Source organism: Dryobates pubescens, chromosome 11 (genome assembly GCF_014839835.1).
Source record: "Dryobates pubescens isolate bDryPub1 chromosome 11, bDryPub1.pri, whole genome shotgun sequence".
Lineage (NCBI taxonomy): Eukaryota > Metazoa > Chordata > Aves > Piciformes > Picidae > Dryobates > Dryobates pubescens.
The window spans coordinates 22,630,073-22,653,288 of record NC_071622.1 but is presented as its reverse complement, the minus strand read 5'-3'; the positions used below and the strand labels follow the sequence as shown (position 1 = coordinate 22,653,288).

At 41.1% G+C, this 23,216-nt stretch overlaps 1 protein-coding gene across 1 annotated transcript; it reads right to left on the bottom strand.

Annotated features, from left to right (window-relative positions):
* Window positions 1-3,836: 3,836 nt before the first annotated feature.
* Window positions 3,837-23,161, bottom strand: CFAP57 (cilia and flagella associated protein 57). Its single transcript, XM_054164958.1, is given in 23 exon segments — window positions 3,837-3,895; window positions 3,898-4,020; window positions 4,309-4,435; window positions 5,936-6,079; window positions 6,163-6,297; window positions 7,230-7,346; window positions 8,495-8,638; window positions 9,055-9,213; window positions 10,295-10,468; window positions 11,445-11,635; window positions 13,377-13,470; window positions 14,160-14,315; window positions 14,783-14,944; window positions 15,124-15,297; window positions 15,872-16,084; window positions 16,587-16,700; window positions 17,092-17,257; window positions 17,927-18,066; window positions 18,926-19,078; window positions 19,992-20,169; window positions 20,351-20,634; window positions 22,614-22,930; window positions 23,004-23,161. Coding segments are annotated over 23 exon segments (3,681 nt in total). The 5' UTR covers window position 23,161.
* Between the last annotated feature and the right edge of the window lie 55 nt (window positions 23,162-23,216).

The window sequence follows — 23,216 nt, the reverse complement described above, 5'->3', positions numbered from 1 at the left end:
GCCCTGCTGCTTTCCCAAAAGCAAGCATCTATCCCAGTAACGCTCCTGCCACCGGATATCGTTTGGGAAGCCTTAGGTAAACCCTGGATGATGGTGAACTGTCCCTTCCTTTCAACAAGCCTGGAAGCTCTGGGGGTAAGGAAGGTGGATGAGCATGCATGCTCCATTATAAAATTTCATGTTCCCTTTCCTCTCTGTGTGTGAAACAGACATCCATCATCCCGACCTCACAGAGCCTGTCCTGATGCACCTCCACTGAGGGAGCCTGGGAGTCCTGAAGGAACAAGGAACTCGCAAGCCTTAAGTGCAAAGAGGAAACACGATGGCACAAGGAAGAAACGGAGGCAAGAGGCAGGATCTCTTCAGAAGTATGTGTGAAGCAGCCCCTAGACCTGCCAGCAGGTATTGATGAGGTATGGCCCTTCCCACACACACACACAGTCCCAGAGAGCAGGACTCACTCACCTGCAGAGATGCTGCCCAGACGCAACAGCCCAGCGCTGCTCCCTGCTCCCGGCTGGCAGCAGTGGTTCTTCCTGGCTTTCCTGCCACTGGATCGAGCTAAGGAGGGAGCTCACAGGGAAAATCTCTTCTCTTTCTCTGGGAACTGCCTGCCAAGAAACAGGTGCTCCTGCCAGCTGCCCTTCCTGGTGTGGAGCAGGCAGCACCTACAACAGGCTGCAGGCTCTCACCTCTCGCCTGGGCAGGTGCATTCCCCAGCAGGGTGGTGGCTCAGCAAACCTGCTGCCGGCCTTGGAGAGGCTCCAGAGCCGCGCTGGCGTGCAGGCACTACCCCTCCCTTCCCGGGCAGGATCCGGCCCTGCAACGATCCTGGAAGGCGGTTCATTTCCTCCCAGGTGGTGGAAGGTGCCAGAGCCAGGGAGCAGCTCCCAGGCAGCAGGTGAGAGGAAGCCTGCAGCCAGGTTGGCAGCACTAGGGACAGTTTGCCACAATCAGCAAGTATTTGCTATTAAACGATATAGCTCCTGCAGTACTTTATAGGCTAGGGCCATCTGATCACATCAGGACTGGATCTTTGTATGGCATTAGGCCAAGCAGGCACTTAAGTCAGGCAGGATGTCAGTGTGGTGCCATCCCCCCTGTTTCCAGGCAGCTACAGTAGCACCACAATCCCCTTGCCCCCACTTCCATCCCCCCATCCCGCATCAGTAGAGTTGCACCAGAAGAGCACAAAAGACTAGCTGAAAGAAAAAGGTGACCACTTTGGAAGGAGTTAGGGACACATAAAAACACTGATTTGAGAAAGGAAGAGAAAAAAAGGGAGTAGCAAGACTGTTGCAGTCAGCATGGGCATGAGACTCTCAAACTGAGTGCATGCCTGCTCCTTTGTGTCTGGGTTTAACGACAGCAGAGGGGATCAATACTGTGAGTCTCAGCAGTTCAAAAATCTCCTGGGGGACATAGGAAGATGAGAACGGGGCTGAACAACAGCTCTTGTCTGACTAATACAAAGGGAGGCTCAGTTATTAAATTGCATGCCAGTTTTTTTAGCAGGCTGTGAGAAGGGAGGCTTTGAGATATGCTAATGCAACAGACACCAATTAGTATGGCAGATTCAAGAAACTGGGTGAGTAAAATCTGACAGGTCTTTAAAAACTTGTAAAATATAATCTGTCCAGTGGTTGTCCCAAACCTAAAACAACTAGGATGTGGCAGCTTTCTCTGTACAAGCACCCTTGAACAATGAACTTACTAGCACTCAGAAACCCCTATGCTTTAGTTAGGCCAGTTAACAAACATATCATCCAAGGGGAAACCTTATTCAGCTTTAGAGATAGTCATATATTCACTTTAAAAAGTGAGCTATTATTTTACAAGAGTATGAGAGGCTTAACAGTTCCTTTAGAGAGGTACCAAGAGAAACAGACAAAGCAGACCAAGAGAGAAAGCAGAAAGTGGCTTTGCCCCTTGAGACAATTTGTAAGACCATTAGCATACAAAACCATAACCCAATTACAACTTAATTCTGAAAACATTTCTGCAGCACATCCCTGGAAGATTGACCTTGGTGTAGTTTGCCCAGGGCAGAAGGGGCTCATACATCTGTTTTGATTCCAGCAGGTCTCTGATCAACATCAGCGGTAACACTCTGCTGTGCCTGACTTTTAATGTTCTTCCTTACAAACAATGTTTTATCTCCTTCTTACCCACCAAGATCAAGTTCAAAATCTTCTTGAACCTAGTTTGCCAGCTATCTACAGAGGCCTTGTATTGCCTTTAAAATCTTTGTAAAGGGACACAAGGACATAGTTTATGCATATTAATCACCAGTTAGAAATAATTCTTCACTTCCATATGCTTCTTCCTCTTACTAGGACAAGGTTCTTCTTTTTTTCAGAAAGATTGATTCCAATTCTCTAAACCACATCTATTAAAGCAGTGGCTTCTACCACTCAATTTATTCTGACAGAGGTGAAAATTATACCACATGGGAGTCTAGCAAATTAAAATGGGTGTGTTCTGAACATTTAAGAAGGAACTAGTTTCTGAAATATTTGCTAATTACATTAATTACATCCTCTTTCTGTACAGGAAGTATCAAGATGATTATATGGGGAGAGGGGGAGAAAGAAGGGGTGTTAAGCTACCACATTAACAGGCCAATTCTATCATAAGATCCTCCTGTAAATTAAAAAGAAAGCAAGACTGAAGAAACTTAGCTCCACATTCATGGACAAAGCAGTCAACTGAGGTCTTCCAGGTCATGGGAGCTTGTGGAGCCATCAGTTTTGCCCTGACGTTAGCCTAGAAATGAGTCTAGTATCCTTAGCCATAATAATAGCTACATGTTATCCAGCTGTGGCACCACCATCTTCTGTATAATGTTATTTTAAAGCTGTAGAAAGCATTCATCACTTCTCTACAATTCAGGATAGGAAATAGAAACTGCTCTAATACCATATGTAGTTCAATGCTCAATTGGTAGCTTAAACTTCTAATGTATGTGAAGTACTCCACAGTGAGAGAGCATTGGGCACTGACAAGAAAGGATGAAAAATTTACTTTTGACCTCCTCACAATTAAGTGGATTACTGTCTGCCTTTCTCTATACATAAGTGATTTGCAAAGTGACTTTTTAAAAGGATTTCACTGAAAAACTGAACTAAAGGGATTTCAATGTTGGGGGGAAAAGAAGCAAAGATTAATTTATCAAAGTTATAGGAGAGTTACAACATAAAGCATGGACTTTATTGCAGATTTCAGAGCTTGAAACTGGGCTGTTCTTTTGGCCTGCTGACAGATGAGATAACACATCTCTAGATAAGAGGCAAAGGCTTGAGTAAGGGCTCTATCTCAGGTGTCCTTGACACCTAGTCAAAGGTTGCTCTCCCAAGGTTGATTTTTAGTCTGTGACCAGATACTTGCTGGGAATGACATGGAGATCTGTCTTAAATGCAGGTAATCTCTTGCATGAACACAGGCAATTCAACACTGGAAAATACAAGATGTTGACATTTGCAGCACAATGATAGCAAACTAAAATTATAGCTGAGAAGGCCTACAGAGTTTTATGAGTTCTTATGAACTAGGACATGTTATTTTTCAAGAGAAAGGTGCAGATCTGCCCTAGCATGAAGGCACAAAGATCAATCTTGCATGAACACGGATTTATTTTTTTCCTCTTCACTTATAAACCAAAGAAAGCACAGATTCCACAGAAGTAGAAGGGAGTGCTGTGTTCAGAGCAGTGAGTGCTGCATATGTGTTTCTGGTGGAAGAGTAAAGGATCATGGAAGTCTAATCTACACTGTTGCATTTCTGATCTTGCCAGGAGAATATAATAATGTAAGGTTTCCTTTAACCAGGTCACATCCTTATTGTGCCTTTTGGCTTCTTTCCGGATTCAGCTTAGGAAGATCTCTGATTAAGAGAACTCCAGGGACTTACTCTTCTCCTGGATTTGGCTTCGCAGGTATTGAATTTCTAGCTGCTGCATTTCTATGATTTTCTCATTTTCCTTCTCTGCATTCAGCCTTAGGACAGCTGGGCTGGCAGGAGCTAGAAGATAAAATCAGAGAGGACAGAGCAGAGTAACAAAGATTCAGCTCACAGAGTTCTTCGGCATGAACAAGAAAAGGCATTTTGCAGGGCTGAAGGAGTAGAGTTGTGCACTAGGATTCTGCAGTATTTAGCACCCTCTACAACTAATGTTGCAATATAACAGGTAGCACCAGGCAGAGAAGCTGGAATGATGTACAGACAGTAACAGAATTGTTCACCAAAGACAAAAAGGCCTTATGGAAGGAGCACTGACAATAGAGAAAACATACAAGAAGTACTATTCACCTGTGTCTTCAATGGCTTGTTTTTTCTCGGCTAATTTTAGTGTTGACCGGAGGTCATGTACCTGGCTCTGGGCCACCTTCAGTTCTTGCCGCAAGTCGTTGATATCCTTAATCAGACTCGCATTTTCCTGCAAAAACAATATGCCTATGAGGGAAAGCACAGATACTATCTGGCTCAGCAATATGTATCTTCATATAGTTGGGGCAGACACTGATATCATAGAATCATTGCAGCAGTCAATAGTAGAATGTACCTATGAACAATCACTCAGAGGAATGTACAGCTCTGAAAATGTAAGCGTAACTGAGGAATAATAGAAATACAGAGGCAGAAGGCCATCAAGATGTCATTTACTTTTTCAAAGCAAGTTCTGTCAGAAATTTGACTAAACTAGTCTTAAAAGGTCCCTGTGAAGGACTGAAAGACCACGGTAATTCCTCTTGCCTGTGAAGTCTCCTTTATCAACTATAATTCAGAGATGCATTTTCTTTGAAGAAACCAGGCTGGTTATAACCTTTGATATCTTCATCTTCCAGATGTTTTATTAATTCAGTTTTAACCATCATTTCATGTTAGGCATACTGATCTAAGACATCAAGTATTATCGTTATTAGCACAATCTGTCACCATATTCCAGCAAGAAAATTCTTCAAGTTATTTTCTGAAACTGTTTGGGCAAAAGGAAACGTCTAACTTGCAGAAGGATTAAAAAAACAGGTCCAGGGAAGAAGCTTGCAGCTTCCTAAGCCTGAAGACACTCTATGAATAAATAGAAAATGAAGTTGATTTAGGGGAGGACAGAGTTCTAATGATTCTGAGGAAGCATAATAAGTTAACAATAAAGAAAGGACTAATGAGGGGAAAAGGAAACGGTAGCTGAGTGGAAGGAGATCATGCTGAGAAGAGACTGTACAAGAGCTGTACTCATCAAGGACCTTTGGTGTGGAGCTTTAGTTCCTCTCACTCCAGATGAAAACAATTTGTATCTTTCATGCCTGCAGTCACAGGTTTACCTTGCTGTGTGAGGAACAAGGATTCTGAGCAAACAAACTTAGCATGAGCAGGTATATTCATCATGTGTTTCTGAAATTCCCTGAATTATCTGAATGTGAAAAGCAGGAAGTTCTTCTGACTTCAGACCAGTAGTCACAGGACTATGTTGCCACAGAAAGTAATTTTTTTTCCTTCCCCTCCTTCAAAATTACCTCCTAAACACTACTACAGAGCAAGTACAGCATGGCGCTCAGGTGCAAATTGATTATGATAGCAATGATAAATACTGTTTGAAATAAAAAATAAGCACATCAATTGATTAAAAAAATAGCTGTGCAGCAGAGATTCCCAAGATCCTTTTACATTAGGGAGTGGGAGATAAACAAAAGCATCTGTAAAACAATTTATGACTTCAGAGATTTTGCTCTTTTTGTCCAGAAAATTACAGAACTTCGGTAGCTCAAGGAATATTATTCTTGAACATAAGTACTTGAAAAATGTAGGAATTTCTGTCAGAGATCAACCCAAAACTGTTTCAAAGTCCTAAGAAACTATATTGGTAAGGCTACTGAAGTCTCCTTTGTGCAGCTGCTTCTTTCTTCCCTTTCTACACCGTAAGGAAAAGGCTTATTACCTGCAGGATGCGCCTATAAGCAGCTTGGTGGATTTCTTGATCCTTCACCCTTGCCTTTTTTAAAGCTGTCAAATTCCTCTCGAGGTACTCTTTCTGTCTCATGTACTCCTGCTGCAAATCTATGTCTACTGGTTCAGTCTCCGCCTGAGGGGGCACAGCATTTTGCCTCAGTAATTAGACTACCAGAAAAATTAATCTGCAAACAGAAGACAAAGGCCCTGACTCACCAGGTCCGATTGCTGCACGTACTTGGTGTAGAGCTCACGGATCTCATGCTTCATTTTTTTTGAATCCTGAATGAAGCCCACACAATTATGAAGATCTGTTTTAAATCGGCTGACGAGAGTTTCCATATTTTGTTTCTGCAAGAATGAATTAGGTACATTCTTATTTGGCTCATCAGAGCACTCTGTCATGCACTTTTCTAGAAGGTCTGGTGAAAGCTCACATGTACTTTACTTTAAGTTAAAAAACTCCATAAATCATAAAAGAATCTGCTAGGGATGTGAGCACTACATTTTGAAGAACAATGGTAAGTTTTAGCAGTAATTATAATCCAGGATACTTGCATTAGGTAAAGTAAGTGCCAGCATCCAGAGATCTCACCTTTAAACCAGTGGCTTATCACAAATGCTACCCCTCACTGTTCTTTCCCAAACAACCTATAATCTTATTTAGAAACAACACGCAGACAATTAATGAGGGACAAAACATATATGCACAACTCAATGATTTCATGTCAAGATTGCCTTCTCATCCTCTACATGGCTTCTTTCAGATCTCTCTACCTGCTCCCTCATTCCTGCACTGCCTGCTAAGCTCATTCACCTTCACTTTCAGTCCCTTTTCCTACCTTGTGCTCAACAGGCTTGTTGTCAAACACAACAAGTCCCTATCTTCTCCATTAATAGGCCCACCCTTAACCCTGCAAATGCCTACATAGGTGGTAGCCTATGTGCTGATCCTGTTCAGGCCAAGTGTCTCCTGATTTCAAGCTTGGGCAGGAAAGGGTAGTCATTTAAACACTTGTTTCACTGATCTGTTAAACCCAGTAGAATATGTGTTGGTTGGACAAACTGCCACATAGATAAATAGATTCGTTTAAGAAAACATTAACTCTGTAACCCTGGTTGCAAGCTTGGAAGTTTTCTGTCTTTGTCCCCATTGACCAGAGACTCCTGATCCTTGGACACAGTATCCCTGAAATACCCATTTGCTCAGATTAATGCTTTTGCAGTGTTCCTTCCCCACAAACTTCATTATGTAGGACTTGCACAGTGGTTGTACTCCATACCCTCTCCCTCTGTCTTTGCATCTCATGCTCCATTGCCTTTAGTTTCTGTCGCATTTGTGCTATGTTCAGCTTCAGCTGTGTGGTCTCCTTGTGCAATTGCTCGTTTTCCCGCTCCATCTGAAAGGAAACAGGAGGAAGAAATCAGGATTAAAAGGAGACATGAAAAAACAACACGTAACAGGAAAACCAGAGATTAGAATTAGTCTTGAGAGTGCAGATGTCCCCTTCAGGTTGAATTGCAACATGAAAAACGTCAGCACAACACTGCCCTCTGTCAGAATATACGGAAAACACAAAAACAGATTTTCAACTCCCTTTCAAGTTAGCAGGAACTTAAATAATGTGATGCCCCTTCATTTCCTTGAGTTGAACTGGGGCTTTACTGTTCCATCCGAATAAAAATAGGTGAGATGGAAATGAACAGCCAATAGTGGAAAGAGTAAGTGCAACATTAAGAAGAACCTGATGCTGAAAAGAAGCAAATGCACTGAAAAGCTGTGGGCACGCATGTAGAAGAACAGAGGGCAAAAAGCTGTAAGGCTACTACAGCATTTGTTGGCACAAGATGGTGACCAAAAGAAAGAATGGGGCTTTCATGCTAGTCTGATGTTGTTCATTAGTTTTTTTATTTTAAAGGCTTTTGTTCAGAATAATCAGTCTTGTGAAAACTAAGGGGTTACTGATGAGCTATGTCACCACAGCCCTAATTCGACTGAGCTAAAGGTACATCTACGGGGAGATCACAGTAAGTTTATAGCATAAAGAAGTCGCCCCAATGAATTTGCTGCAAGCTAAGTATGAATACATGGACATTTTCCATGGATTAGTTGATGAACAGTAACACCTAATCAATCCCTAAACAGAGTTATGGATGCATAAATATGCAGCTTTTCTCAGAGAAGTTTACTTTCTGTTCCTGCAGGTCAGTAAAGGCAGTATCTTGCAAACTCCGCAGGGTGTGTGGAGGGCAACCACATAAGGGCAGGATCTAATTTTAAGCAAAATTGGTATTATCAAGGTGTACAATTAAATACTGAATCAGAAACTTAAATAACTGTGTTGATAATTGGTAGCACATGATAGAAAATTAAAGGGCAGCTATTGTGTACAAATGTTTTTATTAGCTGTAAAGATATTGAATCAGTGCTGTGCATCCTTGAAAGAAGTCAATGAACAAACAGGGTGGAGTCATTCCATGGGACTTGCCAGGTCATCTTTGTATTCAGACAAAAGGCTTAGAAGCAGCGGGCAAATGAGAGAGTCACCTCACGGATCTGCTCCTTCATTGTTCTAATTTCGTTTTCACGTGACTCTATTTGCTTCATAAACTCTTCTGTTTTTTGATTCAGTATGATCTTCAACTTTCCCAGTTCCTGATTTTTCTTTTTTAGGTCATGTATCTGCTTCTCCTGGGAGAAATAGATAGATCAGATTCAGACACAGCACTCTCAAAACAGATTGCCAGGACAAGGCACAAATGTGGCAGAGGTGAAACCAGCAGTCACCCCAGATCTAGTGGAAGGCTGACCTTTAGTTGCACGTCTACACAGATTGAGTAGGAAGGAGGGGGCAAATATTGGAAAGAGCCCTCTACAGATCCCAGAAGAGGGGATGAGAAACTCAATACATTCAGCATGAGACCCCCAAGAAAAGTTTAGAATGTCAACTGAAAACTAAAATCCCAAACTAAACATTGCAAATTCTTTAAGTTAAAACTGAGTTTCTGGTCCTGTGGTCTTATCACAAGGCAATGCTATTGAAATAAAGACTTGTAATAAGTTCAGGGAGGGTGACTTTGATCTCAGTTAATCGTCCAGTTTCTCACCTTGTCTTGGACAATGTTGTCTCTCTCTTGAATCTCTGTCTTCAGTGTCAAGATGTCCTGCTCTAGTGACTTAATGATGCCTTCCAGCATCTGTTGTTCCTGTCTCATTTTCTCAGCGTCCCTGTTTCGCTCCGCAAGCTTGTCCTGTAGGTTATTCAGCTAGAAAGGCAAACAAGTAAGAACTTAACAGACTCCAAAGGTTGCACATAACTGAGCCATCCTACTCTGTAAAATACCTTGTAGACATTGTGGGATAAGTAATATCAAACTAAGATAAGATAAAGGATCACATCACTGCAATACCTGTAACTCAAAAGTGGGTTGAATACTCATTTTTTGCATTTTCTGTATATTCTGATAAAATGCTCACTGTGTTACAAGAAATTTGCAAGTAAAAAGAGTGTGGGTATTACACCTGAGCATCAGCTTCAAATAACATTCAACCCATGGAAAATTATTTTAACATGATCACTTGTTATACTTCTCTGAAGATGTCAAAAGTAGACTGGAAGGGTACCCTGTTATAGCTCTTGGGTACCCTCAAAATCCCCATCTCAGTACTAAGATCTGTGAAGCCAAGAAAGCTGTAAACAAGGAATGGTGCTGGTCAAACTGTGAGGACCCATGAAGAAAACCCCTTGTGTCTGAAAGACAACAGAACTCAAAACAGTACCATAATAATAGAGGGTATGGAGAAAGAGATGCTTTGTCTCCAGGTAGATTCTGAAGAAATTGAAAACATGTACCTCTACCATCCTTAGGTAAATGTAGTACTCCTTGAGTAAAAGAGCTGAAAGGCTTTATGCCTCTTTAAAAATCCTAGTAAAACAAATTAAAAATGATGATGCATACAAAACACAAAGTGTTTACTGCATTGAATGAAGCAGTAGAAGTATTTTCCTAACAAAGCAATGCATTAGATCTTGTAAAAAAAAAGCAAATTTCATTTCTGTCCCATCCTAGAATACTATTTATAATTTGAAAATACATAAGATAAAAGAAAGTGCACTAAAAACCCCACACCTCTTCTATCTCTAATCATATCAGCAATACAATCAGCACACAGCTTCTTCTGCTCAAATATTCTAAAACATTCCAATTAATGTAAGAAGGGGCTACTGTTCTCATATGAAATGCCACCTATTTATAGACTAAATTAAGTATGTTGACATGGCATTAATCACATTTAATCCTTGGCTAGCCATGTGCAGGTCCGATCCCATCACAGAATAAAAGATACCCTTTTAGTCATGATTCCTATTTCTCCCTTCAGTTGGTGGTTTGATTCCTTTTCTTCCATAAGGCATCTTTGATACTTGACTTTGATTTCCAGAATTTCTTGGTCTCCATCTTCTTCCATTTGTTTTATAATTTCTTCATGTGCTTGGAGCTGCTCCTTCATATTCTCATTTGCCTACAGTTAAGGAAAGTAAATATGAAGAAAATAAGAGACTGATAAAGAAATGGGGAATTCTTTATTTGTGACTTTGTTTCTCCTGGGAAGATCTACATTTAGGGGACTCTTCAACTGCAGCAATGGCATTTAAGGTAGTATGTTCTTAGGGGATTAAAGTAACTTTCAAAATTGTTAAGGCAAACATCAAATATTTTTTTAAAAAACCACCCTCTTCTTCAGGTTTGGATGCTTCAAGTTAGGAACCTGGCCCAAAGACTAACATCAGCAAACTTGTTCCAGCAGCAGAAAACACAAACGTGAGTAACACTTGAGAAGATCTTTTGAAATTGCAGTTTCTGATCAGTTATGACCAAGAAAACCACTCAGGTTTGCATTAATCTCTGTATGTCTCTCTTGCATTCATTCCTCACATGCTTTCCAAATCGGTATTGCAACACAGGGCTGCAAACAGCAATGCTGATAGAACTTATTCACCTTAGATATCTAAGTATCAGTTATCTGGCTGCCCTTTGCTGAGCTGTCTTTGACCTTAATGTGCAGGATTTTTTGAAGTACTCAGAGTATTTCTCTTTGTTCTCCAAATTATGCAGGTAAGAACTTTGTGACTCAGGACTGAAAATGTTATCTTTTCACTAGAACAAGGTAATTGAATCTGTCTTCAATTACAGCAAATGTATAACTTAACCCACATTAATGGAGGAATTCTTGAATCTAGGAGAAAGAGCGGTGAAGCTGAGAATATCCAAGGATATTAAACTTAGCAGGTTTCTTGCTCAAGGTGTGTAGCTCAGAAAAGTTGGTAACTCAGATGGGCTTTCCTTAGTACTATTCTACCTGTCAACATATTTCCCCAAGGTTACAGGCAGATTAGAATGTTCATGGAGTGAGACAATCTCTCCTTTCTTTGGCAACATTTTATCACACTTGGAGATGAATTTCATCAATAATCCAAACTGCAAATCAGGTTTCCTACCTCTTCCAGCAGAACAGATTTCTTGTTAAGTTTTGCCTCATAAGATTCCGTTAGCTCCTTCACAGCACTGCTTTTGCTTTCTTCTAAATTGTGCAATTGTTTCTCGTATTCCTCCTGCATCCTCTGGGCTTTCACTTTCAGATCCTCGTATTTCTCATTTTCCTTTAAGAGTTTCTGGTTACTGTCAGATTCTGGTAACAGGAAACATATGGAATGAATAAAACTAAAGGAAAAGAGAGGGGTAGCCTATCCTCTACAGTCATCCATGTCCTACTTGCTGAGTTTTTGGTAGCTGGTTGCAATAAGTTACATTAGAAGCCCTTATCTTTCTTCATCAGATCTATAAGGGATTTAGACTCTGTGGCCACACAAAATTTTACATCAGAAAACCATCTCTTGAGTTTCCTGGTCTTTCTTTTACTTACCCCTTCACTAATACTGCCTGTTCCAAAGCTGACATTCACCTCACAGGTGTGTCTCTGAATACTGTGCTATATCTCTGCTTGTTGCATTGGGACAGAATGTTGTTCTGCTCCAAATCTAAACATACACCAAAATCTCCTACTCTGCCTTACCACAAACTAATAAGAGCTCATTTAGCCATTCTTTTGAGAGGACAACCATAACAGAGCTGTATAAACTGGAGTATTGTGTCCAGTTCTGGCCTCCCCAGACACTAGACACATTAGAGTGTGTCCCAGGGAGGGCTACAAGGATGATTAAAGGACTGAAACGTGTGTCTTATGAGGAAAGGCAGAGAGACATGGGGCTGCTTAGTCTGGAAAAAGAGAAGGTTGAGAGGAGACCTTATTAATGTATATAAATATCTGAAGGGTGTGAGCCAAGAAGGTGCTAGTCTCTTTTCAGTGGTGTCCTGTGATAGGACGAGGGGTAATGGACACAAACTGGAAAACAGGAAGTTCCACTTCAACCTGAGGAAAAAATTCTTTACTGTAAGGGTGATGGAGCACTGAAACAGGCTGCCCAGGGAGGTTGTGGAGTCTCTTTCTCTAAAAACTTTCAAGACACATCTGGATGTGTTCCTGTGTGACCTGCCCTAGGTGATCCTGCTTTGGCAGGGTGGTTGGACTCAATGATCTCCCCATGCTTTTATGATTCTATGATAAGCATAGCTGTTAAGGAGTATGAGTAGGCAATGGACTCATTTATGGGTGAACTTCCTTTTTTGTACTAATGCACAGTATTTCTGTTTTATCTTGATTGTAAATCTGATTCAAATATTTTTATGCTGTGTGTGTTGTATGTTAGCCTCCCTGTTCAACTGTATGACTTTACTGTTCTTGTACAATGAACTACAAGATAAATGAAGAAATCACAGAATGCTAGGGGTCCAAAACTGGACACAGTATTCCAGATGTGGTCTCACCAGGACAGAGTAAAGGGGGAGGAGAACCTCCCTAGACCTGCTGGGCACACTTTTCTTAATGCACCTCAGGATTACATTGGCCCTCTTGGCCACAAGGGCACATTGCTGTGCCACGGATAACTTGCTGTCTGCTGGGACTCCAAGGTCTTTCTCCAGGGAGCTGCTTTCCAGCAGGATGACCTCTAACCTGTACTGGTGCCTGGTGTTATTCATCCCCAGATCCAGGACTCTGCACTTGTCCTTATTGAACATCATGAGGTTTGCCTTTGCCCAGATCTCCAGCCTGTCCAGGTCTCACTGGATGGCAGCACAGCCTTCCTGTGTCAGCTACCCCCTCAGAACCCCAGACATCCAAGATACATTGCCCATGTACATATTCTCATTATGGTCATCATGTATGTGGTGTAATTTAGACAGACGTTTGGTCTGCAATACCTGTATCACATATATGCATTTTTCCCTTGTACTCTCACAATCCCTCCCTGCCACATGAAATTAATGTGCTTCCTCCAGATTCTAGTTACAAATGCTTGTTATAGTCTAACCTAGCTGTTGCAACTCCCTGGCCTGTTTATTCATCAGCTCAGACAGTTGAAGCTCGTGTTGTAGCTCCTGTTTTTCTTTCTCTGCCTTTAAAGTCTGGGGAAAAAAAACAAACAAACAAAACCAAAAACTTAATGTGAAACTAGGCAAAGCAGTGTCTAAATTGTTTGTGCTTGCCCCTGGCAGGGATCACATACATAACAAAATTTATGTTTAAAGTCTCTCACCAGAATTCAGATGCCATATGTCACTAAATCAAGTTTTCCAAGAGGTTAATTTATTATGACAAATTACAAAGCTATGGAAAGCTAAGGGAAAGTAGCAAATGGAGTTCATATAATACAGGGTACCCTATAATCCTAATCTAACATGAAAAGTTTGTGATTTGCAAGAGCCTCTACTTCTTTGTCTGTGCCTGCTTGAGGAGAATTTGCCATTCCACAAATTCCTGTCTAGATAGTAAAGTTCAAGCTGCAACTTTATTTGTGATGGAGTTTTTAAAGCATGGGCTTATTTCTTCTCAAGGGTGATACAGCCTTCTGATCCGTCAGACAGCATTTAGTGCTGGAGTTGTTTCTTAATAGGCTACCTAGAAGAACTCCTGCATCCCCTTGTATTTACAAGATCCTTGACTCAAAGGTGGCTTCATGCTTTACAAATATCAAGACTCTTTCTTGGAAAGGAATAATTAGTGTTTTATGGAATTAATACATATATAATGCAAGCTTGAATTCAATTCTTTAGTGAAAGACTTTTTGGTATTTGGTTAGCAATATGAATCATACCTGGTGTTTGCTTTTAAGGGAATCTATTTCCTGAGTAAAATTCTTTTCTAATTCCTTTATTTTTTTATTATAGAATATGTCCTTGAAACACAGCTCGTAATCATTTTCTGCCTGTAGTTTTTTCACACGAATCTGCAGGTCCAGCATTGCCTGATTCTGTTAGGACACAGAGAAGATGCTTTCAACAGAGAGATTATCTGCCATTAGCAACAGCTTGTTATGGACAGTTTATTTACATGCACATATTTATGAAAGACAGGCTTTGCAGGGAATTTTCAGCCACAAAGTTAAAAAAAAGAAAGTACTTTGCTATTTTACAAGATGCTTGAAAGAAATGCAGCTTCTGACTTTTATATTCCATCAAAACTGCTTTCAAGAGATTGGGGAAAGTATTAGAGAAATGTCTAAACTTTTCTCCACACCCACTGTTCACACAATACAGTTTGCATACTAACAAGCAGCTGCAGCTACTTGCTGTAAGGTTTTTTTATGACGAAAGCTACGCAAGCTGTCTTAAACAGAAGGCCACGTAGGAACAGGTAGTCACAACCATTATGCAAACATAATTCCTAGTCTGTACACTAGGAATCCTGTGGTTCGTGTCCACACGTTGCTCCTCTTACCTTCTCTTCTATATCTGATCTCATGATCAGCACTTCCTCAGCATACTCAACTTGCTTTAGCTGCCTTAGTATCCCATATCTTTTATCAAACACTTTCCAGATAAATATAGAGCCATCCTCTGAGGCAGTGAGCAGAAATAGGTCATCATTTGTCATGGACATCTTAGAAGAAAGACAAAGAAGAATGGGAGATACAGTTTGACTTTATACCAAATTCTTCTCCCCACCCACATACTACCTGTCACAGAAAGTCAACAGTGGCAGTAAGAACACAGGAAAGAGAATCAGCACTAAGAAAGACGTATGCAGCTGGTATTGTGGAGAAAAGAAAGCACTGTTACCTTTGTAACAGCCCCTGCATGGGCGTGGTACTCATTGAAATCTCCTGTCAGAGGCAATGGGTACTTCATAGCTCGAATTGTTCCCAAAGATGTACCAACAAACACCATGTGCCCAGAACGAGAAACAGCTACTGCAGTATAAGGAACACCAAAAGCAGACACTTCATGCTGGATCTGGAAAAAAAAGCAAACAAAAGGCAACCCCCACAAAATCCCAGTAAGTTCACTAATACTATTTGATTACTTATAACTGCATAAGCAATTGTCATAGATCTGCCTGTAGCAAATAATGCAATTAAAAGAATCTAAGTGCTCCTAGGAGTAATTAGTATTAAGCTAGATATGCACTCTTAAAATTTCAACCCAAGTTCCACACACTGATCACTTCTGAAAGACGTAATGGTTATCACATAAAATTATCTACTTTTCTGGATAAAAATAATGCATGTAACTTACAGTAGTAACTGCAATGTGCTTGTTCTTCAGCAAGACATTTGATACAATCTTGCCAAGCCAGTTTGTTAGCTGGATTAGATTTCTAGGTAAATAATTATAGAAATATGAACCAAAATAACATTTCAGGCTTCATGGTAAAACACATTAGAACACAAGAAAAGTGCCAGTGCAGCCATTTATCAAAACCAGACCAATTCCTACTTACCATGTATATAATAAGGAATCCAAAGCACTAAGCACCACTACCCTCCCCAGAGAATTTAGCAAAAGCCCAAAATAGTTGTTAGCTCACCGAAGACTCTGAAATTTCTTTGAGAGTTTGGTCAGATCCAACAGCAAAAATAATTTTGGCATCAGAAGACAGGGCAATGCTGCTGTAGCTGCAGGACTCAAGCACACACTCTGAATCCTTTTTACCTTCCGACAAGTTCCACTCATACACAGCCCCATGTGTGTCGCAGGAGAAAACTTTAGCATCATCTGCACTCCATTTAACTGCATGTATCTGGCAAAAGCAAAACGCACCAAGGAGCCTAATATGTAGGTTACAAACATATAGCATGGAGCCATTTTACTGGTAAATCCAGGACAACTTTGGAATCATACTTCTAAGTCTCACTTTAAAATCCCTAGGTATTTCTCAACTAGTTGCATTTTAGCATTTAAAAAAAATAATATCAGTAAGAACTACTTTATGAACACACTATCAGGAGACTGCTCATTTCAACAGTGAGTAGTACATTTATGTTTAGAATTTATTTATTACTGGAATGCTTTTCCTGGTTCAGCTACCTGCCAATCATTCACCTTCAATTTAAGGGCAGATTCTTTAGATGCATATAGTAAATGTATACACTGACGTCTACCTAACCCAAACTTACTTTTCTATTTCTACTTTTTATTTTTGGGCCCATTCTGGATTTAAAATTGTACTTTACCTTTTCAAAATGCATCTTATCAACATACATACTTTAATGAGTTGTATTGCATAGGATTTGTTTACTAACCTTCCCGCTATGTCCTTTCAGATTATTAATATTCTCGAAGGTGATGCTGGAATAAATTTGAATTACATTTCCATTAACTGCAGCAAAAAGATGGCCTCCATTACTGAATGAGCACTACAAAAAGAACACAAGCACCTATTGCAGTAGATGCAATGGTTAAAAACATTTATGCATTGAATTCTAGCAACATGACTGAATATCAGCATGTTACACAAAGCTAAAAGTCCATGTCATAATCCACCTCTTACTGATTTCTTAATGGTGATTTCCCCTGTAAAATCCAGTCCTTGAGTATTTCTGAGCAAACTACCCCTTCTGCTGCTTCTCAGGTCCACAGTTACACATCAGTCTCCAGGCTTATTTTCCAATAATCAGAATCCTTTTCTCTGTGCTTTGATACCGTAAATCCTACTAGGATCTATTGGAAAGGCTTCTGTCTTCTGTCATTTCTCTACCACTCTGCTCCCTGCAACTCCCCAGATTAATTTTTTGCATCACTTCTTACCTCTCTACACTGTCTCACAGCAAACTCCTTCAAAACATGCATGTCCTCATACAGTAGACTTATAAATTGTAGTTTGTCAGAAAACCCAACCAAACAGAAAAGGCCACTGGGATGAAGTGATATTGTGTATGCTTCCTGCCGATATTCTTTATACAGCTCCACAGTGCTGAAAGAGAAAACCATTGGGCAGTATAGAATAATACAAACTCCCTATGCACTTCTGACAGGACATTGTTTGGCCCAGCAAGGACACCTGCAGCTACAATCTGATTCTGACTTGTCCTTGAGGAAAAGTCATTCAGTCAAGGAATGATCACATAGATGTTACAGGAAACAAAGGCAAATCTGAACTTTCTGATTCACAGAGAAGGTGTGGAAGGTACAAAGTAAATATTTTTTTACTGTAATATAATGAAGAAGGTTAAATGAACTGTTGGTTGTAAACCTATAAAAACATCTCTTCTGAGATTATTTTTCTGACCCTCTTCCTCCATAGAACCTTAAAAGATGGAGTAATTTTCCTTAAGAACTATGGCTATGATGCAGATGGGACAACAGCATCTTAAAACAAAGCCAAATGAAACATTTGTGAAGAATTTTTCTTTAGAAACACAAAGATAGGTTAATAGAAAAGGGCTTGGATTCTTTTGGAACTGGTTTTAAAGGCACTGCATATTCACACTCCTCAAATTATGTCAGTGAGACTATTTACTTCCCACACTATGCAAGGATTTTACCAGAACACCACTCTCATTCATACGAGATTACTGCTGTTGGACTGCTAAACAGTATACAAAAAAGTAAGAGGCAATAACAAACACAAACAACTCGTTACTTCATCTTGTAATTCCAGATGTGGACAGATCTATCCAAGGAACAAGTTGCAAGAATGGGTTTCCAAATACAAATGTCCAGACCAGTAACTGAAGCAGAATGCAGTGGGAAGTTCAGATACACAAAATAAGCTGCCTTCACCTGAGAAACAATGAGAGCACAAAAAAAATCACCAATATTTCACTGCAGGCAGTAAGTCAGGTCAAAAATCTATCATAGCTCTCTTTGCATACTGTAACCAAATAGATTGAAAGAAACCACTTAACCCTTTCACTGCATCGGTTTGAACCTAACAATGTTTAAAATATAACGATAGTAGTATTGGTTTTAACTTTACAATCAATAATCAAGAAATGTGATGCAGGGAACATGTTGGCTTCATAGTTCTCATGTAAGCGCAGAACATTATTGTAGGTGAAAATCCATAAAGATCTTCCCGTACTCCTGTATGCAGGTTAGATCTACAGGTGTACCCATGCAAGTCTATTTCATGATAATACATTTATCTCATCTTTCCATTATTTAACTCCTTCAGAGTAGAGAAGGTTTTTTCATTCCATTGATGTTTCACTTCTAACTAGGTCTTCAGAAACTATGATTTTAGATTAACGTGAGATTCCCATGGCTGTTCCAGCATTATCATTGCATTAAGGTTTCTGCATATTACAGTGGAGCATAAATCACCATAGTTACATTGAAAGTGTGCTCATTACAGCCTTACTTGAGTGGTTCAACAATGGCATGCACCCTTAAATGGTCTTAACTGTGTCCTCTCTCATTCTGCTGAGTAACATCAGGTATTCAAATAGAAGAATGCTTAAGTAAGGGGCTACTGAAATAAAGCTCTCTGAGCTGCAGAGCATGCAGCCTGTAAGGTTTCAGATGCTATTTGATGGATTTTATGAAATGGCATCATAGAAAGCAACACCATGCCTGTGCCATTACAATACCCCCCCTTACTGGACACAATGGTTGTGGAATGTGGCAAGCTTGCACTCACCTTCAGAAGATCAGCGGAGAGCATAGTAAACGTGTAAAGCTGGTTTTTATTTGTGTAAATGATTATTGTTTCCTCAGAGGGGCTGAAGCATATACTTATGATGTCCTGTCTGCCTGACTTTTTTGGCCTACTGCTGAACAGGTCCTGAGGAAGCTGTACAAGAAACGCATTCCATGGGATATTCCAGGTTTCCATGTCTTAGTAGTATGCATGCACATACACACAAACTTTTGCTGTAATGGTGCTCTAATAAGCATATACATAATATCAGTTAGGCAACGTGGATATTTAATACCATGCAACTACTGCAAGGCAGATGACAAAAGAGCACAAGATAATGTAACTGTGTTTACAGCATTAAGGCTGAAAAAAGCATCAGAGGACATTCCACAAGTAATCTTAAATACTGCACTAAACAAAAATAAAAATTGTAGCCTCAAAATAACATAACTTTGAAGTGTATTATTCAGGTTGATAACAGTCTTATTACAGCGTTTGACACACAGTGAAGATTTCACTTTTTAGGCCTAGAGTATGAAGGCTTGACCAGGTCATCAGAGTTAAAAGTTCTTATCCAGAGACTGCAGTAAGCCAATGCATACAGCTCACTACAGAACAGCTAAAAATCTTACTAGATTACCTGTTAGGTAATAACAGTAAGAGTGAGTGAGTCTCATGACAGCAGAAATAAATATCTGAGGGGTGAAAAACTTTTTTCTGGGCAAAACCCAAGCAGCCTAGTTCTTCAAAACTCTTGTTGGCTACTTCTTAGATCCAAAAGTCTTCATAAATAAAATTTTTTAGAGGTTTCCTGAAGTTTTGCAGCCTCAAAGCACATTTTACATGTGGGAACATGCAGAGCTACCTTGCAAAAGGACATCTGTCAGTGACTTTCAGTGTGACCTCTGGCAACTCCCTTCCCTTCAACATCATCAGGATAGTTAGCTAATGCTTACAATGTAATTGAGAGATGTCCTAAAAATTATTATTAATAACTGGATTGGAAGCACTCCCGCCTCTATAAACAGGCTGCATAATTGCTTGGGAATAGCTTTATTCTCCTTACCCAGATTTCCTGCCTCTCCTTGTAGTCTTCTGTGGTCTTCTCAAACAGAAGAACCACTCCTGGGCTAGATGAACATGCAAAGCCTTTGGAATAAGCTGCAATTGCAGATATTTGAGGCAAACAGTCCTGTTGTGGATTAGGATCTTCAGAGGCCAGTTCACAAGAGACATCAGAAGAACTGCAAGCAGGAAATACACAAAAACTTAAGAACAAAGAAAAACAATAATGAATTTTTACCAGCAGCAAATAAAATAGTATAACCTACTCATAAATTGGACTAGAAGGAAAGAAGTGAACACTCTGCAACTGATCTGCATGCACAAGCGTGAAATTATTACTAAGTGTTTTAACAGAGTTACCTTTCACATCCTTTTGTTGCTGCATCTTCTGCATCTCTGGGTGGGGTTTTATACTCTATGCTTGTCTCCCAGCGCAGCTCTCCCGTTTCAAACAAGAGAAGTTTGCCTGTGTCAGTACCACATATAACTTCCTCCTCTGACAGCCAAGCATGGCACAAATAGTTTTGTGGTTCTCCCTTTTCTAAATTCACCTGCTTCAAAGTTCCTCCACTGTACTTAAAAAGTTTAAAAAAGCCGTTTCCAGTGATACAAACTTGTGTATTGTCTTGAGGACTAAAGCTCACCTATGGAACAAAAGAGAGAGAAAATATTTATACAACTATGTCCACAAATATGCAGATATACAGGAAAACAAAGAAATGAAGAAAGTTCATAGACACATATAGGAATACAGAAGAGACTAAGAAATGACCGCCATAACCATATATTGCAGTTTTCACATCTGTGTGTAGCAGTTGTACATGACGCTACAAATACACTACCTCAATTAAGCTGCTGTCTGAATCACAGTGCAATACCAAAAAGAATGTTGTCTCTGTCTTCCAGAATTACATGACAGAAGTAATGTCTAAATACCTTTTTACTGCTTTACTTCTCCTAGAAACAAGTTTCCTGAAAAGTGGGACCATTCATTCTTAAAAGCCAGAATTCATTCTCTCTTTCTGGCAAAACTTGCCCATTGTGAATATCCATTAATTCAAATAATTATGTATTTATTGGTGAAAACAGTGGAATAGGCACCTTAATACCCAACATGAAGGATAGCAGAGGCTTAATGGGACTTTAGACAGCAGTTCCCTTTACAATCAGTTACTCTCCTCTCTTTAGGAATAGATGTTCACCCAATCTCTGCGTGGAGAGAAAAAATGAAAAAATGGCAGCTACAGCCCTACCAATCCATGTACTTGGTGGGATTAAAAGTAACCAGTGTCTTTACAAAAGAAGAATTGTCTGAGGAGAGTTGGAAGAGGGAGGGGGGAACCAGACAGTTCCCCTTATCTATGTGCATAAACAACAAAGCGGCAGCTGCAAAGTACCTTTATCTTAAATTCAGTAATTGGGTAAATCAGTGGGAGGCTGTCTGTGGATGACAAGACTCTGAACACAGCCTAAACTTTTGAACTTTCAGGCCAGAGTACAGGCTTAATAGACTACTAAATATTAACTTCTCCACCCAGAGAAGTGAAGAACCTAATTTAAATGAACGTATGATGTATGTAGTGGGGGGGAGTGGGGGCTGCATGTAAAGAGAGACATGTAGTAGGCGTTTCAAGAAAGACTGTAAATCCTGAGTACCTTAGCCAATGGGAAGAGGGAGAGGGAAATTTGTGTCCGGGGATTTAGGATAAAAGGGGAGCTCTGTCTCCCAGCAGTTTGAGAGACCCCACCAGGAATTGTCCTGTGGACTCTCCCTTTATTCAAATAAAGTTTTACTAAACTCCTCTGTCTCTGTTGTTAACAGGAACTTCTAAATCGAGAGAATTTTTCCTTACATACTGGAAGCTTCTCATCTGCCTGCAATTAATAAAGATACTAAGAAAGTGCTGCCAAAGGAGGATGCTGGAATTGTTGGGAGTACCACATCAGCCTGCTTCTAGTCGCTCTCCCTGGGCTACTCCTTGGACCAGCAAACAGAACAAACTTCAGAAAAGAAAAGGTGCACAAGCATGCTGAGAGCTTCCAAAGGTGTGTTATGCCTAGTGAGCACAGATAGCATATTCAATGAGCGTTTCTGCTGGGACACAAGGGACATGTTGTATGCTTATGTGATGTAAGACAATCTCACAAGATGTAAGAGATAGGGACATAAGAATGTCCATTATGGGTCAAAGCAAAAATTTATTTAGCCCAGTGTCCTAGTGCTGAGAAAGGCCAACAGCAAATGCCATGAAAGGCTACAAAAACTGTACAAAATGTAGTCTAGAGCCATTTCTTCCCTCTCTCTTGCTCCAGATAAAAGCCATGTGGCCACAGAAAAATGCCCTGTGCACATACCCCGCAGCCTGAACTCAGGTGCTCGCTGGCACTCAGTATTTGTTGAGCTCGTGTGCTTCTTCCATCACCTTTGTGAAACAGTGCAACAGGCTCCCAAAGAAACAGCCAGTTGTGAATCACCGTGTTACAAGTAATTGCAGAGCCGCTGGCCCAGCTCAGTTTGGAAGGCAGGTGTGTAAGCTCCTGTATCCCGGCAAGGCCGGTGCGAGCCTAATGAGCCCGCGGCTGGCATGGTGGACCTGGAGCCCGAGAGAACCGCGGCCGTTACCTGGCAGACTCCACTGCACGCGGCCCCGACGCGGACCGCCGCCATCAGCCGCTGCTTCTCCCAGAACCAATAGGTGAGGTACCCGTCGGGGGGACCCGTGGCGGCCGCCAGGTACCGGCAGTCGGGGGAGAAGGCCAGGGACACCGCCTCTCGCGGCGGCAGCTCGGCGGCAACCAGAGTCTTCCGCCGCCGCACCGGCTCCGACAACAGCTCATAAACGGTCAGGACCGGCTGCTCCGCCACCGTCTCTGAGACAGCCAAATACTGCCGTCTGGGGCTGACGGCCAGCGCCCGTACGCCCTGGCTCTTCTCGGTGCCTGCAGGGAAGAAAGGGGTCAGGATGGGCTGGAGCTGGGACTAGGAGCGGGAGCGGGCTGGGGTCGGTGCCACCTGGGATGAACTTGTGCGATTTCTGCTGGAGGTGGAACCGGAGGCAGCCCGTCCCCGCCGCGTACAGCACGACATGATCCTCCAAGAAGCAGACGCCGCCGCCCACCCGCGGCCGGCAGCCGAAGACAGCCACGGGCTGAGCCACCACCGTCGACATGCTGCCGCTGCTGCCGCTGCCGCCGCCGCCGCCGTCGCCGTGGAAACCGTTGCCCC